This window comes from Sorex fumeus, unplaced genomic scaffold (assembly GCF_029834395.1).
Source record: "Sorex fumeus unplaced genomic scaffold, SorFum_2.1 ptg000082l, whole genome shotgun sequence".
Taxonomy (NCBI): Eukaryota; Metazoa; Chordata; class Mammalia; order Eulipotyphla; family Soricidae; genus Sorex; species Sorex fumeus.
Genome location: NW_026606139.1, coordinates 3,575,761 through 3,591,061, shown reverse-complemented (window position 1 = coordinate 3,591,061; position 15,301 = coordinate 3,575,761). Strand labels below are relative to the sequence as shown.

Below are 15,301 nucleotides of genomic sequence, written 5' to 3'. Positions count from 1 at the left end.
AGATGCTCTCGGTAGCCTGCCAGGCTCTCTGAGAGGAGCGGAGGAGGAATCGAACCCGGATCAGGCGGGTCGGCCACGTGCCAGGCAAACGCCCTCCCGACTGGGCTATCGCTCCAGTTCATAAGAAAATAAATCACTATTATTGCAAGATAGGATGACAAGTACTAAAATTTTTGAGATGGCCAGCTAGCATGACACAGCACTCTTTTCCTTCTTTCTTTATTTATTTAGGTTTATGGGCCATACCTGGCAATGCTCAGGGGTCACTCCTGGCACTCAACAATTATTCCTGGAAGGCTCAGGGGGGGACTATAAGCAACGCCCAGGAATGAACTCTGGTCGGCTGAGTTAGAGGCAAGTTCTCTACCCTCTGCACTGTCTCTCTGGCCCCACTTTCCCTTATCTTTAATTTTTTTTTTTTTGCTTTGTCAGGGATGAACGCAGCAAGGCATCCTCTTTACCATTGAGCCATATCCCTGCCCCCACCCATATTTTGTCCTGTTATAAAGTTAGGGCGTAGTGGAGGGTGGAGGCCATGAGTGGGATGTGCCTGTTTGTAGCAAGTGCTCTGTCGTTGCTTGGAGACAGGTGAATGTGACCCAAAACCTAAGGTACAAAAAGTAGTCAATCTAGCAAGGGAAGACACGCATGTGAGAAAGTAGTTTTAAAGCTTTATTTTTTTTCCTATACAGCCTATTTTTTGGGCAGGAAGAGTGGAAATAGTCAATTCTGGGTTTGGGTGCTGGAGCAATATCACAGCTGGTAGATTGTGCTTTGTACCTGCCTGCCAGGGTTCGATCATCACATAAGGTTCCCCAAACCCACTGGGAGTCAGCATTGAGCACTTGAGCCTGGGTGTAACACAAAGCACCCCCCAAAATCACTCTTTGCAGGGTTTGGGAAACTTTGAGTGAGGTTCCAGAGATTGAACCTGGCAGGCCTCACTCAGCCCACTCCACTTGCAGAACTATCACTCTTGCCTCTCTTCAGATTAAATTCTATTTTTTTTTGTAGCTACACCCTGAGATACTCGGGGTTTGTCCCTGACTGCATTCAGGAATCTCTTCAGGTTGGCGTGGGGGACCAAATGGTTGCTGGGATTCACCTGGGGCCAGTGCCTGCCTTTGCCTTACCTACTGTTCTATCTCCGAGGCCTCAGATTAAATCCTATTTCTGCTATCATCTTTAAAGATATTTTCTCTTGGCAAACCAGGAAGGAAGTTTCTCCAGGCTCATACAAAAGTCTGAAGCCTTAAGCCTTTTCTGCTTGTTAAATTCAGGGAGGAAAAAAAGAGCTACAGTAGAAACAAGAGTTCACTTTTTTGTGCACTGCGATGAGCCCCAACAGGTTTTTTTTTTAATGCCCAAGTAGGCGCTGTACCAAATAGAGATGATCTCAACAAAAGACTATATATATATAATTACCATTTTACCATTTTACAGGTGTGAAAAGTCAATCTGATGAGATTAAGACTCTTGCCCACACAAGATAGGAGTTTTAACTTAGGAAACTGACAGAGCCCGTGTTTTCAATTTCAGTCGCACAGATTTGCAGGAAAGTGCACGGGAGACCAAAGCTTTCATCAGAACAGAGAAGGAAGTTTAGCACCGAGGGTTCGACGGGATCAGGTGTACGTGGAAGGTCTTCCGCAGAGGCTGCGGGAGCTGCACGGAATATTCGAGAAACCATTCGGTTTCTCGGGGTGTCTTGCAGTTCGACGGGGTCCTCCGAGGGCCAGGCGGGTCTGCCAGGCAGCTGGGCCCCGCCGGCGCCTCGGAGGCCAGACCGCGAGCACCTTGCAACAGTAGCTGCGGGGAGCGAGAAACTGTTACTTCCAGGGGCCCGAGCCGCCCCCGCGCCGGGGAAAGCGCTGAGTCACTCCGGCGGGGCGCGCCGGGGCGGGGCGGGGCCGGGCCAGCTCCCCCTCCTCCGTCCTCCTCTCGCGCCCCCCCCGACCTCCTCTCGTTCTCGCGAGACCCCGGAGGCTATAAAGGCAGCGCCCGCGCGCGCCTCGTGCGTCGTCGTCTTCCCGGCTCGTCCCGTCTCCTTTGCCCGCGGTGTGTAACTGGTGAGTTGCGTGGGCAGCGCCGCGTGGGCGCGGCGAAGTGCCCCCTCGCGACTCTCGGCTGCTCTCTCTCCCCTCTCCCGGCCCGGGTTAGAGGGTCTGCGCGTTGGCGGCCGCCCCTCCCGCGAGGCCTGGCGTCGGTCCGAGACGGCTCTGCGGAGACGCGAACTGTCACGTGTTCTCCCCCCCCATCCCATCCCCTCCCCCTCCCCCCCCATCCCGGGACCTTCTCGTACCCGGGACGCCGACGCCGAGTTCCCTTCTCGCGGCAAACGCAGCTGTGGGGGGCCCTGATTGGCTTCTGGGTGGGGGGCCGAGAGCGCCAGGACGGCTGATAGTCGGTGCCAGGCCGGGCGGGCTCGGGGGAATCGTCGGGAATCGTGCGGGTCGTGCGGTGATGGTAAAAGCTGCACCGCCCCTGACTCGACTTACCTCCGGGACCCCGGATCCGTGTTTTATTTGACCACCTGTAGCGCACGGGGCTCGGGGGACCCTCGAACGTAGTTCGTTCGTTCTTTCTGCCCGCGCTCGGGTCCGGGGCGCTCGCTCGCGGGAGTGTCAGGGGGGTCCCCCAGCTGGGAGTTGCAGACGTGGCCTCATCCTGGAAGGTATTTTTTTTTTTTTGCATTTTTGGGTCGCACCCGGCGATGCACAGGGGTTCCTCCTGGCTCTTGCACGCAGCAATCACCCCTGGCGGTGCTCAGGGGACCCTATGGGATGCTGGGAATCGAACCCGGGTTGGCCGCGTGCAAGGCAAACGCCTTCCCCGCTGTGCTGTCGCTCCGGCCCCCTGGAAGGTCTTTTTTTTGTTTGTCTTCTTACTTGGGGGGCGCTGCCCTGGTCGTTCTTGGGGCAGAAACCCAGAGGATCCAAATCTTCCTGAAAGCCTGGGCAGCCTTTGTTTACCGGAAGGGGTGGGGCAGGGTGGACGTGCATGAGGACCAGGAGCCCCAACTGGGGCAGAAATCGAAGGGACTAACGTGGGAACTTTTTTCTTTTTTTTTTGCTTTTTGGGTCACACCCGGCGAGGCACAGGGGTTCCTCCTGGCTCGTGCACTCAGGAATCGCTCCTGGCGGTGCTCGGGGGACCCTCTGGGATGCTGGGAATCGAACTTGGGTCCGCCGCGTGCAAGGCAGACGCCCTCCCCGCTGTGCTGTCGCTCCGGCCCCCGAACGTGGGAACGTTTGAAGAAATCCGTGCATTGACCCACAAGCGCAGTGCGGTTAGACCTTGGGGTCCGTCCCTTCTCCCTCACCTGCCGCTCCCGCCCGCTTGGAAGAGAGGACGGGGTTGTCAGTTCCGTTAGCGGTGGGGTCGCATCGTAGGATCCACTAGTTGCGTCTGCACCTTACAGGTTGCTCGCGGTTTTTTTCTTTTTTCTGGGTGTTTGGGGGCGCCACAGTCTGCTTCGTGCTACGCCCTGCTTTGGTGGGGGTTGGGTGGTTTTCTGTCTGGGGGTGGTGGAGAGTTCGGGAGTGGTTTTTGTTTTTTTTTTTTGCTTTTTGGGTCATACCTGTGGATGCACAGGAATTAACTCCTGGCGCTGCTCAGGGATACCCGCTGTGCTATCGCTCCAGCCCCAAGTTCGGGAGTGTTGACGGTGTCAAAAGGCAAGCCGGCCGACCCGGGTTCGCGCCCCGGCATCCCATGAGGTCCCACTAACTAGCCCACCAGGGTGGTTCCTGAGCGTTGCCCGGTGTGGCTCTCAGGCCTTCACAAAACCACAAGGTCAGAACCCAAAGCTATCGAGCCTCTTAATATACCAGATCTGAACGACAGTTTATGTAAACTCCCGGGTCAGCTTCGCGGCCTTGGTGTTTGTTACACAGTAAAAAAGTCTGCTGTAATTGGTATACCACCTTAGTGCGTGCACCTTTGGGACTTGGGGCTTCGTGGGGCAAATCCGTGACTTCCTGGGTTAAATCATAACTGCTTATCAGCGTTGACCTGCGGGAATCAAATGCAGCATTGCTTTTTGTCTCTAAATTGACTAGGGCTTCCTGCTTCAGGATCTTAGTCCTAACTAAGGTCAGAAACACGTTTTTTAGGAAACGCCACCTAAAATTTTGAAGTTGAGCAGATACCTGAATCTTGGTTTTACCTCAAAGTTGGGTTGGCTTTAGTAGTATGCAAATCGACCTGGGAAAATGTCCAGGAATGTTTTCGCCCGTAGGAAGGAAGGTGGACTGCATTCCTGAGAAAGCTTTATGAGCCTTTATGGCTTTGGACTTGCGTTTGACAGTGTACAACCTCAAGAAAATGCCATTGTACCTACGATGGATTGCATAATGTACATACATAAGGAAATAGCTTTATTTTAGGGGTGTTGGCCCACACTCCGGTTAGGGGTCATTGACTAGGTGTGGTCCTTGGAGGATAGCATGAGGTTATTAGCGGGTTGGCCACTTGCAAGACTAGTCCTTTTACAACTCTAATACTGTCTGGCCCCTTAATTTTTTCCTTAAATTTTTTTTTTTGTTCACACTGATGCTGAGGGTTTATTCTTGACAGGTTTCAGGGTATCAGTATGATACAGGCTTCAAACCCGGTCATCCAACTAGGCTGACTGAGCAGAGCAAGGCAGCAAGGCAAGCACTCCACCACTCCACTGAGTATTTCTCTTCCCAACCCCCCCCTTTTTTTTTTGTTGGATCACACTTAGCATTGCTCAGGTAGGCTATCCTAGCTCAGTATTTGGAAGGCCATGGGGTGCTGGGGATTCAAACCCTGGGCTACTGAATGTGCTGCACCCCACTAAACTACCTCCACATCTCTTCTTGTTATGGAATTGTTGGGAGGGTCCCCATCTGGGAACAGTTGAGGTGCTTAAGTGGAAGCCCTGTGTGTGTTCTGCCATTTGAGCCATATCCTTGGCCATAATCTGTCAATTTTAAATGTGAAAAAAGGCTGAGGGTCAGCTATTTGTAGTACTGTTTTGTTTCAAAGTTGGGAAGCTTGGCATGTTAAACCTGTCAGGACCACTGGGCAGTATTGTTCAGGATCTAGGATCTACAGCTTGAGATCTAGGTGAAAACTGCTGTTTAGGAAAAATACAAATTTCTTGAATTTTTATTTTTTCTAACGCTCCCTTTTATCTTTTCCAGCCAAATAGCAAGATGTCTTCAGGAAACGCCAAGATTGGGCACCCTGCCCCCAACTTCAAAGCTACAGCTGTTATGCCAGATGGTCAATTTAAAGATATTAGCCTGTCTGATTACAAAGGTACGAGTACATTAGAATTGTAAGTGGAATTACTTTGTAGTCTGGACATGACTTGTTAGGTTTCTTTATCTGTTGATTGATTGTGAAATGATTTTCTATCTTGTTGGTCAAGGTCTTTTGGGCGGACACTTCAATGAAGTAATTATCAACAAGTGATCATTGGGTAGATATCCTAAGTCCAGATTACTTTTGTAGAAAGCAGATGTGTTTACACCTGGATCTGGTAGCTCAGTTATCTGCTCAGCACTCACTGTGGTTTATTGGTGATACTGTTACTAGCTCTTCTTGGGGTCCTTTCACAATTCAGAGTCTTAAAATACAAGTCTTTAATTAAAATATAACTGACATACAATACTAGGTTTGTGGGGCTGGAGCAATAGCACAGCGGGTAGGCATTTGCCTTGCATGCGGCCGACCCGGGTTCGATTCCCAGCATCTCATATGGTCCCCCAACACCTCCAGGAGTAATTCCTGAGTGAAGAGCTAGGAGTGCATGGCCAGTGTGATCCAAAAAGGAAAAAAAAAACTAGGTTTGTTAAATTGCAAAGTGATCATCACAGTGCTATTTTAAACTTAATGCCTTATTGATTGTAAGTTTTTGATTTTTTTTGGCTTTTTTTGTGGTCACACCTGTTCAGGGATTGCTCTGCATCCCACTTGGTGGTTCTAGGGGACCGTATGAGATGCTGGGAATCTACCCATCAGTGCCCAGAATTAATCTTATCTCTGCTCAGAGATCACTCCTCGTGGTACTATGGGGACCTCATGAGGTGTTATGTGTTGTACTGTTTTCTGCCCCAAGACTTGAGAGCTGAGACTAGTAAATGTTCACTTGATCAAATATGCTGTTATTCTTTCGTTAGGTAGAAGGCTGGGGAATATTCTTGCTGAACTTTCCCCTAGAGAAAAACTGATGATCTAGCTGGAACTACCCTTATGTTAGTTTCACAGAGATTATGGGCATACCTGGGAGTGCTCTTAACAGTGCACTGCCGGGACCAGCAGTGCCCGGAAAGCAAGTGCTTCAAACAAGTGAATATTTTTCAGCCATGTATCATTTCCTAGAATTGGCTCATGATTCAGTCATTCCACTAGGGAGCCTAAAGCAGCATTCTGTAGTCTCTCTCGGAAGGTAAGCAGGCATAGAGTGGTCGAAGAGCCCATGCTGCTGCTCTATAGAGGTTACTATAGAGGTTACTGTGTTTGCCTGGCATGTGAGGTTAGAGGTTACTGTGTTTGCCTGGCATGTGAGGTTAGAGGTTACTGTGTTTGCCTGGCATGTGAGGTTAGAGGTTACTGTGTTTGCCTGGCATGTGAGGTTAGAGGTTACTGTGTTTGCCTGGCATGTGAGGTTAGAGGTTACTGTGTTTGCCTGGCATGTGGCTGTCTCGGGATGGACCCCAGGCAGCACATATGGTCACTTAACGCTGCTGGGAGTAATCTCTGAGGGCAGAGCCAGGAGGAAGTCCTGAGCACCATGTAGCCTGAATGAACCCCGCCCCCAAAACAAAACAACCCAACAAGCAAAGTTGAATCCTAGTCTTAAAACATTTTAACTTTTGTTTGAAAGGAGTCCTTGGAGAGAAGCCTCTGGCAAACATAAGGAGCCACCACCATTTAGGGCAGTACCCCTGGCTTTCAGGGTAATAGGTTGAGCTATTCTTTGTCCTTTGTGGCTTGACCATTTGGGCTTTAAAGCACTCCATGGTAGGAAAGCCCTTGAGGTTGTTGAATAGTTAATATTGTTCGCTTTTTTTTTTTCAAAGTGCATCTCAGGAGGAACAGCTCATTTGACTTCAAATATTGCTTTCTCCCTGGAAATGGTTTGAAATGGTCCTAATTGTTTAGCCCATTAGGTGTGGTGAAGGACTGTACAGCTAGTAGAAGATAAACTAGCTGTCCACTCGGTCGTAATTGGAGTTCTGCAAAACTTTAGTTAATACCTGTTACCTCTTTGTTGAAACTTTTTGCTTTTTGGGGGACACACTCGGCCATGCTCAGGGGTTACTCCTGGTCCCGTGTTCAGGAATGACCTCTGTCGGTGCTGGAGTAACTCTATATGGTACCAAGAGTTGAACTCTAAAGAGCCACTGACTTTCATTTTGGGAGATGCACTTTTCTGTTTCAAATATTTGGGCCTTCCTGACTGTTCTGGCCCAGGATGGAAACCTTGTCTCCAGCATCATCGTTTTGCCATTCTCGGAGAACTTAATATTATGCTAATTTTGGCTACCCAAATAAGATTTAAAAATGTTTTTGTTCTTGTTACAGTTCAGCTCATAAGCTCATAAAACTTGCAGGAACTTTTCCTGACATTTGTTGTGGGTGGTGAGAGAGTGCTTGGTGTACAGGTCAGGTAGCCAGCCATAGGTGGGCATAGACAAGCCTGGCTCTCATACCCAGGTTCTCAGGGCCCACCCCTGGCATTGTACTCATGGGGGTCCTTGGAGGAAAGAGCATGGTGCTGGTTCCATGCTGGAACGCCATGCTGGTCCTTCTTCATGAAAAGCCATTGCGCTGGCGCCTAGACCCACAACAGTTGATTCATTTACTTATTTTGAGTTTTTAGTCACACCTGGTAGTGCTTCTGTATCATGTCTATATTGTCTCCCTATTTCAGAATCATATCCTGGCTCTTTTTCTTCACAGGAAAATACGTTGTTTTCTTCTTCTACCCTCTTGACTTCACCTTCGTGTGCCCCACGGAGATCATTGCTTTCAGTGATCGGGCGGAAGAATTTAAGAAGCTCAACTGCCAAGTGATTGGTGCTTCTGTAGATTCTCACTTTTGTCATCTGGCATGGTAATAAAATCTTGGCTCCTTTAGCATGGAAGACTTTGGTAATAGACTTAGTATCTGGATTATTTTGGGGGGCTTCCCAAGCAGTGTGCAGGAGACTTGGGGTTCTTCCTGGTAGTTCTCAACCAATATCAGTTGAATACAAAGACCAGAGAATGCCCTGTAGGGATCACCCCTGGCTACTCAGGTGCTTTAGTGGGTCACGTTGTTGAGGGTGGAGGTGGTAGTGATGGTGGTCATGTGGCGACTGGGATAGAACCCAGGGTTGGGCTGTGGGATGGGGATGTACCCCTGTGCTTTTCCCTGTCCGTGGCTTTCGTTGCTCTTGGAAGAAGTGGCTCCGTTTCTTCCTTAGTTTCTTACTACTTGGGCATGGGAAAAGAGGCTTGGTCACAATTAGTTGTGTATCCTGGTGACCTCAACTGCCTGTACTTCTGAAAAAGTAATTTAAAAAAAGCGGCTGTTTTATTGCTCTAGCCCTTTATGGGCTTTTTGCTTTCTGGGTCACACCCGGCGATGTACAGAGGTTACTCCTGGCTCTGCACTCAGGAATTATTCCTGGAGGTGCTCAGGGGACCATATGGGATGCCGGGGATCGAACCCCGGTAGCTGTGTGCAAGGCAAACGCCCTACCTGCTGTACTACTGTGTGCCCCAGCTTTGTGTTTTTGAGGGTCATGTTTCTCTTGGGATTGAATGCTGACTTGCTGCATGCTGTATTCTAGTCCTGAGATAGCCACGCCATCCCTGGAGGTTGTTTTTGAAAGTCAGGAAATGTAAAGGGGAAGGGTTAGGGTTCATGCATTTGCTGCATAAATAAGTGAATGTAATTACACACGTGTTTCTCATTGTAGGATCAATACACCCAAGAAACAAGGAGGACTGGGACCCATGAACATTCCCTTGGTGTCGGACCCCAAGAGAACCATCGCTCAGGATTATGGTGTCTTGAAGGCTGATGAAGGCATCTCTTTCAGGTGTTTGTCCACTGGGGGGATACCATTTCTTAGAAATGATGTCGACTGAAGACAGCTTTGGTTTTGGGTTTGGAACACACCTAGTAGGGCCGGGACTCTGTCCTGTGGTGTCTATATTTAATAGCTGGTCTCCGGGATTCTGGGGCAGGGGGCAAAACAGGGTTTTGGGATGCTGAGCAGATCAGATCTCCTTTGACACCTGAGCACTTTTGCTTCTGTCTTGAGCCATACTTGGTGATGGTGCTGGGCTTACTCCTGGTTCTACACTTGGTAATTACTCTTGCAGTGCTAAGGGACCGTGTGGGATACTGAGGATTGAACCGGGATTGACTGCGCAAAGCAGGCAAATGCTGCTGTACTACCCTCTTGCAGACCCAGCCCCCTAGCACTTAAAAATTAAGTTTTTGAGATGCCCTCTAGGCTCTGTGCTCAGGGATCACACTTTGTGGGACTTGGAGAATTCTGTGGTGCTGGGGATCAAATTCTGGTTGGCTTCATGCATGGCGAGAATCCCACCCACTGTTGCTCCACCTTCCTTACCACCACCATTTTTTGGTCTTTATTAAGGTCTGCTGTTTATTTTTAAGATGAGCTGCTGAAAAGAGCATAAAGCAGGGATGTCATTTTTAAGGCCAAGGGCAGTTAAAGGAGAAATTTTGAATTTCAGAAAAGGAGACCAGTTTGCTTGGCTTTCTTTGGGTCTCATCTGGTCATGCTCAGGGATTACTACTCTGGGCTCTTCACTCATGAATTACTCCTGGGAGTGCTCAGGGATGCCAGGAATCCAACCTGGGTCAGCTGTGTGCAAGTTGTCTACCTGTTGTCCTACTGCTCCAGCCCCAAGAGACCAATTTTTCTCTTGGTTCTTCATTCTAACAAAGCATTTTCTAATCCTTTAATGTTCCTTTTAACCTGTTTTCCCTAGGGGTCTTTTTATCATTGATGATAAGGGTATCCTCCGCCAGATCACTGTTAATGATCTCCCTGTTGGCCGCTCTGTGGATGAGACTCTGAGATTGGTTCAGGCCTTCCAGTTCACTGACAAACATGGTGAAGGTAAGTCACTTCATTTGGTTACAGGATAAATGATAGGGTGAGAAAAAAAGATTTAAAAAAAAAGTAATTATGTCTCCATGAAATTGAAATTTTATCACGTGTAGGGTGTTTACCTTGCATGTGGCTGACTGGTTCGATTCTGGTCCCCCCGTGCCTGCCAGGAGTGATGCCTGAGTATAGAGCCAGGAATGGGCCCTAAGTTCTACTGTGTATGACCCTAAAACCAAACCAAACGGAAATCGAAATTTGGGGACTGGAGATAGTGCAGAGGTGAAGGTGTTTTGTCTTGTATATGGCCAATGTGGGTTTGGTCCCTGGCATCACACAAGACCGCTGTTGCTAGGTCACCTCAAGTATGGCTCCCAAATCAAAGGGGGGAAAAGTACAACGGTTTTGTTCTAATGGCACATTGCCAGCTTTTCCCAGCTTCTTTCTGTTCTGCTCTTTTTAAGTTACTCGCAGAGCTCGGGAGATAACAGGCTGAGCACACATGCTGGAGGCCTGCTGTGTCTGGTGCTTTTTACCTCATTTGCAACTCCCAAGGTTAAAGCCTGGAGTGCCCTCTCCCCTCCACCAAAAAAGGAGTGAAAAAAGAATGGCTTGCAGATTTAGTAAAGGAGGGTAGGAGGATGCCCTGGATGTAGCTACACAAGGGGCAAGAGGACAACACAAAGTACTGAAGTTACATCTAGATAGCAAAACATCTTTTTTTAAGAAGTTATTTTAAGTAGTTGTTCACAGTAACTTGTTACATTTAATATTCCAGTGCTAATCCCACCACTGTATTTCAAATGTTTCCACCCTGCCCCCCAACCCCTGCCCCTAAAGCAGGACCTAAATAATTTATTTTGTATTGCTCTTTTTTAAAATTTTTTTATTACTATTATTTTTTACTTTTTGGGTCACACCCAGCGATGCTCGGGTTATTCCTGGCTTTGCACTCCGGAATTACTCCTGGCGGTGCTTGGGGGACTACTGACCTGATTGTATCTCCCAGCCCAGAGCTAGCAGTAAGCCCTGAGCACAGTCAGGTATGACCTGAAAGCTACTATCAGATCAGGGAGTGATGGGGAACCATAAAGGTACAGGCCTCCTACATACAAAACATGCATTCTAGTTCATTGAGCTATTTCTTTGTTTTTTTAAGCCATTTTTCCTAATTAGCACAAAATTTATTGTGCTGCATGATGTATAAGAATACAACCATTTGGGGTATGGTTACACTCATATACTCCTTACTCCTGACTGCCTGCGGGGATAGCTCCTGGCAGGGCCCAATGATTGCGGTGCCAGGGATGAGAACCTTATTGGTGTTTTCTGTGCCACATCCCATGATGCACAGGGGCTACTCCCAGCACTGCTGGTGGGACACACATGGTGGCCAGGTTTGAACTGGGGCTTCCCATACTAGCTTTTTGAACCATTTTCCTGTTCCCCAAATGAACACTGCCAGGGTGATTCCTGCCCCCAACCTTTTCCCTAAGTTTAATGTAGTCAGGGACTGTGTTTATGATTAAATACTAACATCAGATCAAAGGTACAAGTGGATTTGGTCAAACTTGCTTTTTTAAATTCTTTTTGGATCACACCTGGCAATGAATTATTACTCCTGGTGATGCTCTGGGGGCCATATGGGATGCTGGGAATCGAACCCGTGTCGGCCGCGTGCAAGGCAAACGCCCTACCCGCTGTGCTATCTCTCCAGCCCCTGGTCAGACCTTTTAGTCCACATCTGGTGGTGCTCCAGGAGTATGAGATGACTCAGGACTTGGTACACAACAATCCGTGTGCACCCGGCTGAGTCAAAATTCAGCCTTTTTTGATTAGGGTACGGTCATACCCATATACTCTTTATTCTTGATTCTGCCTGCAGAGATAGCTCCTGGCAGGGCTTGATGACTGTGTGGTGCCTGGGATGAGAACCTAGGTTGGTTCTTGCCTTACCTGTTGTATTATCTCGCTGGGTACCCAAATTCAGTTTCTTTTTGATTTTTTTTTTTTGGGGGGGGCTACACAAGGGTTATTCCTGGCTCTGTACTCAGGAATTATTCCCGAAGGTGCTTGGAAGACCACGTGGGGTTCTGAGGATTGAACCTGGGTTAGTGTATAAGTAACATGCCCTCCATGTATAAGTAACAGCCCTCCAGGGCTGGAGTGATAGCACAGCGGGTAGGGCGTTCGCCTTACAAGCGGCCAACATGACCGACCCGAGTTCGATTCCTCCGCCCCTCTCGGAGAGCCCGGCAAGCTACCGAGAGTATTCGATATGCCAGACACAGTAACAACAAAGTCTCCAATGGAGACGTTACTGGGCCCGCTCGAGCAAATTGACGATCAACGGGAGGGCCTTTACCTTTACCTTTACCTAACATGCCCTCCATGCTGTTCTCCAGTTCCAGCCTCTCAGTTTACCTTAAAATAAGGATTAGCATTGATGGCACATGGCACCATTTGAGAAAAAGCAGTATGTGTACAGACAGTTTTTAAGATTGCCCCCTAGTGGGGAATGATACAAAGTACAAAGAGAAGCGTAACTTTCAGGGTCCTCTGCGTGTTTTTTTTTTTTTTTTTAGTTTTTATTTTTATAAAGTTCACGATAACTTATTACACTTAATATTCCAACACTAATCCTACCACTGTTACACCTACCTACAGCCATATTTTGAATATTTCTATCCTGCCTTTTGTTTTTAATTTTTAAGTTTTATTTGCATTTAAAATTTGTTTTGTTTAGAGCCATATCCTGTGATGCTCAGGGCTTATTTCTTGGACTCAGCTCATGGGATTATTCCTGGCTGGTTTGGGGAAACATGGGGGTACCAGATTTTTTTGCTTTTGTTCCTGTTTTTGGACCACACCACGTGAAACTCAGGGGTTGCTCCTATTCTGCACTCAGGAATTACTCCTTACGTGCTCGGGGGAGCATGTGGAATGCCGGGATTGAACCCAGGTACACTACGTGCAAAGCAAACACCCTATTCACTATGTCTTGGGTACTGAACTCAAATCATCTGCATATAAGGCAAATATCTTCCCCCATAATCTTTGTTTTGGGGCCACACCCAACCTATATAGGCTTTATAGGTATACGGATATACAGATACAGATATATTGCTTCAGGGATCATTCTTGTTGGTACTTGGGATCAAGTCTAGGTAGGCTGCAACACATGTGCCTTACACAAAGGACTATTTCTCCAGCTGACAAGAGCTTTTTTCGTTTCTGGGCCACGTGACTGCTCAGTCCTTATTCCTGTTTGGTGCTCAGGAATCGCTGCTAGTGTGACTTGTGGGGGGACCACATGAGGTCCTGGGATCAGTTCTGGGTTGGCCATGTGCAGGGCAAGTACCCTGCCTAGTATCCTCTCTCTGTCCCTCCGTGTTGTATTTCTGCATTTTGGGGCCGTACCCAGTGGTGCTCGGGACATCTGGCTCTGCACTCAGGGACCTCTCCTGGGGAATACGGGGAACAATGCGGATGCTGGGGATCAAATGCAGGTTGACAGGTTGTCTGCGTGCAAGGCAAGTGCCCTACCCCTACCTGCTGTGCTACTGCGCTAGCCTGAAAGTTTAGTATTTTAGTAAGTGCACTTTAGAGATTATTTTCAGAACAGATTTGGTTTTGATTTCATATCATGGGTTTTGTTTTTTTGTTGAGGTAGGATTTATTGAAACTAACTTCGGAAAGATGTGAGAGGGGAGGGAGAGGCACACGTTCAAGAGAGAACCGAGGCATTCTCTAGAATGCAAATAGTGATGAAACATACAGATAAGCAAGAAAGATAGTGCAAGAACATGGGCTTGAGCAAGCCTCAGATATGGTTTTGAATCCCTCTTTTTCCCCGGGGGCAGAGTGGATTAAGTACATTACTGAGAAGGTGACGAGTGACTTGTGCTTTTCTCTTGCAGTGTGCCCTGCTGGCTGGAAGCCTGGCAGTGATACCATCAAGCCTGATGTCCAGAAGAGCAAAGAATATTTTGCTAAGCAGAAATGAGCTCCGGGTCTTTTACGGGCCAGGCTGCAATAAGTAGCCATAAGCAATCTGTTTTTGCTATTGTGATCCTTTAAACATGAGACCTTAGACTTGACCAGATGTGGTTTGGGATTGGAACAGTCTTTCTTACAGGGGTTGGGAGGGGTCAACTTCCTTGGCAAGAATAGCCTGAGTTGTACATTGGGGGCAGGCCAGCAGATGTGTATAGTGCATAACGCCTTTGACCTTTTGTAGTTCCTATTAAACTTGAACTGAGACTTGCTTAGTCTTCGTTTTCTGTGCCACACTTTGGTGCACTTGCTTGAAGGTGGGTCTCTGGTCTTCAGCATCACTCACAATGAACGTTTCCAACTCTGTTGGCTTTGGTTTCTTTTATTGTGGAGGCCATAGCCAGTTCTACTGAGGGTGGTAGGGGTGGGGTGTGGAAGATTCCGGTGTTGGTCATTTCTTTACATCAGAGCCACGCACCATGAAAGGCATGTGTTACATGGGCCGGAGCGATAGTACAGTGTGTAGGGCATTTGCCTTGCACGTGGCTGACCTGAGTTCAATCCCTGGCATTCCGTATGGTCCCCTGAGAACTGCCAGGAGTGACCTATGCATCGCTGGTTGTGACCCAAAAGGGAAAAAAGGCATGTGCCCCACCACTCTATCCTCACTGACCTGGTGTTAAGAGGGTTTGCTTCTCTAGGGAAAAGTGAGAAATGAGCTCTGAGAACCCGGATTGTCCATTGAAATGAGTGGAGATGCAAATTGACAGTGAATAGAACAGAACCAAAGTATTAAGAATTTCTGTTAAGAACTTGATTTGGGTGAGGGATGGTTGCTGGCCAGTGCACTCGTTTGTGCTTCTCTGGGTTGTTTCCCAAGAGATCACTTTCACCAGGCAGCTTTCAGTGTTGGGAGGGCTGCAGAACCAGAATCTGGTTCTTTTTGTGTTACTACTGGGAAGTAATTCTAAAAGCTCACTACTGGCTTCTGTAGTTAGACCTGAAGGGTGGAGGGGGAAGCCTTGCTGGCAGCTTTGGAAGGATTTATAGTATCAGAAAGGACAGGACTGAGCACTTTTGCATTTTTTTTTTAGTCCTGAGAGGTGCTGCCAAAAGGGGAGAAGGTTGATTCTGAATCATTAAATCTAGGACAGTTTGGGCTGGAGAGATAGTATAGTGGGTAACAACAAAGCTAG

At 48.1% G+C, this 15,301-nt stretch overlaps 1 protein-coding gene across 1 annotated transcript; it reads left to right on the top strand.

Annotated features, from left to right (window-relative positions):
- Window positions 1-1,979: 1,979 nt before the first annotated feature.
- On the top strand, window positions 1,980-14,376 carry PRDX1 (peroxiredoxin 1). The gene is made up of 6 exons (XM_056130951.1): window positions 1,980-2,069; window positions 5,172-5,289; window positions 7,939-8,092; window positions 8,943-9,065; window positions 9,991-10,121; window positions 14,030-14,376. Exons 2-6 carry the CDS (start codon window positions 5,184-5,186, stop codon window positions 14,113-14,115), a joined length of 600 nt encoding a protein of 199 aa, XP_055986926.1. The 5' UTR covers window positions 1,980-2,069; window positions 5,172-5,183; the 3' UTR covers window positions 14,116-14,376.
- The last annotated feature ends 925 nt before the right edge of the window (window positions 14,377-15,301 follow it).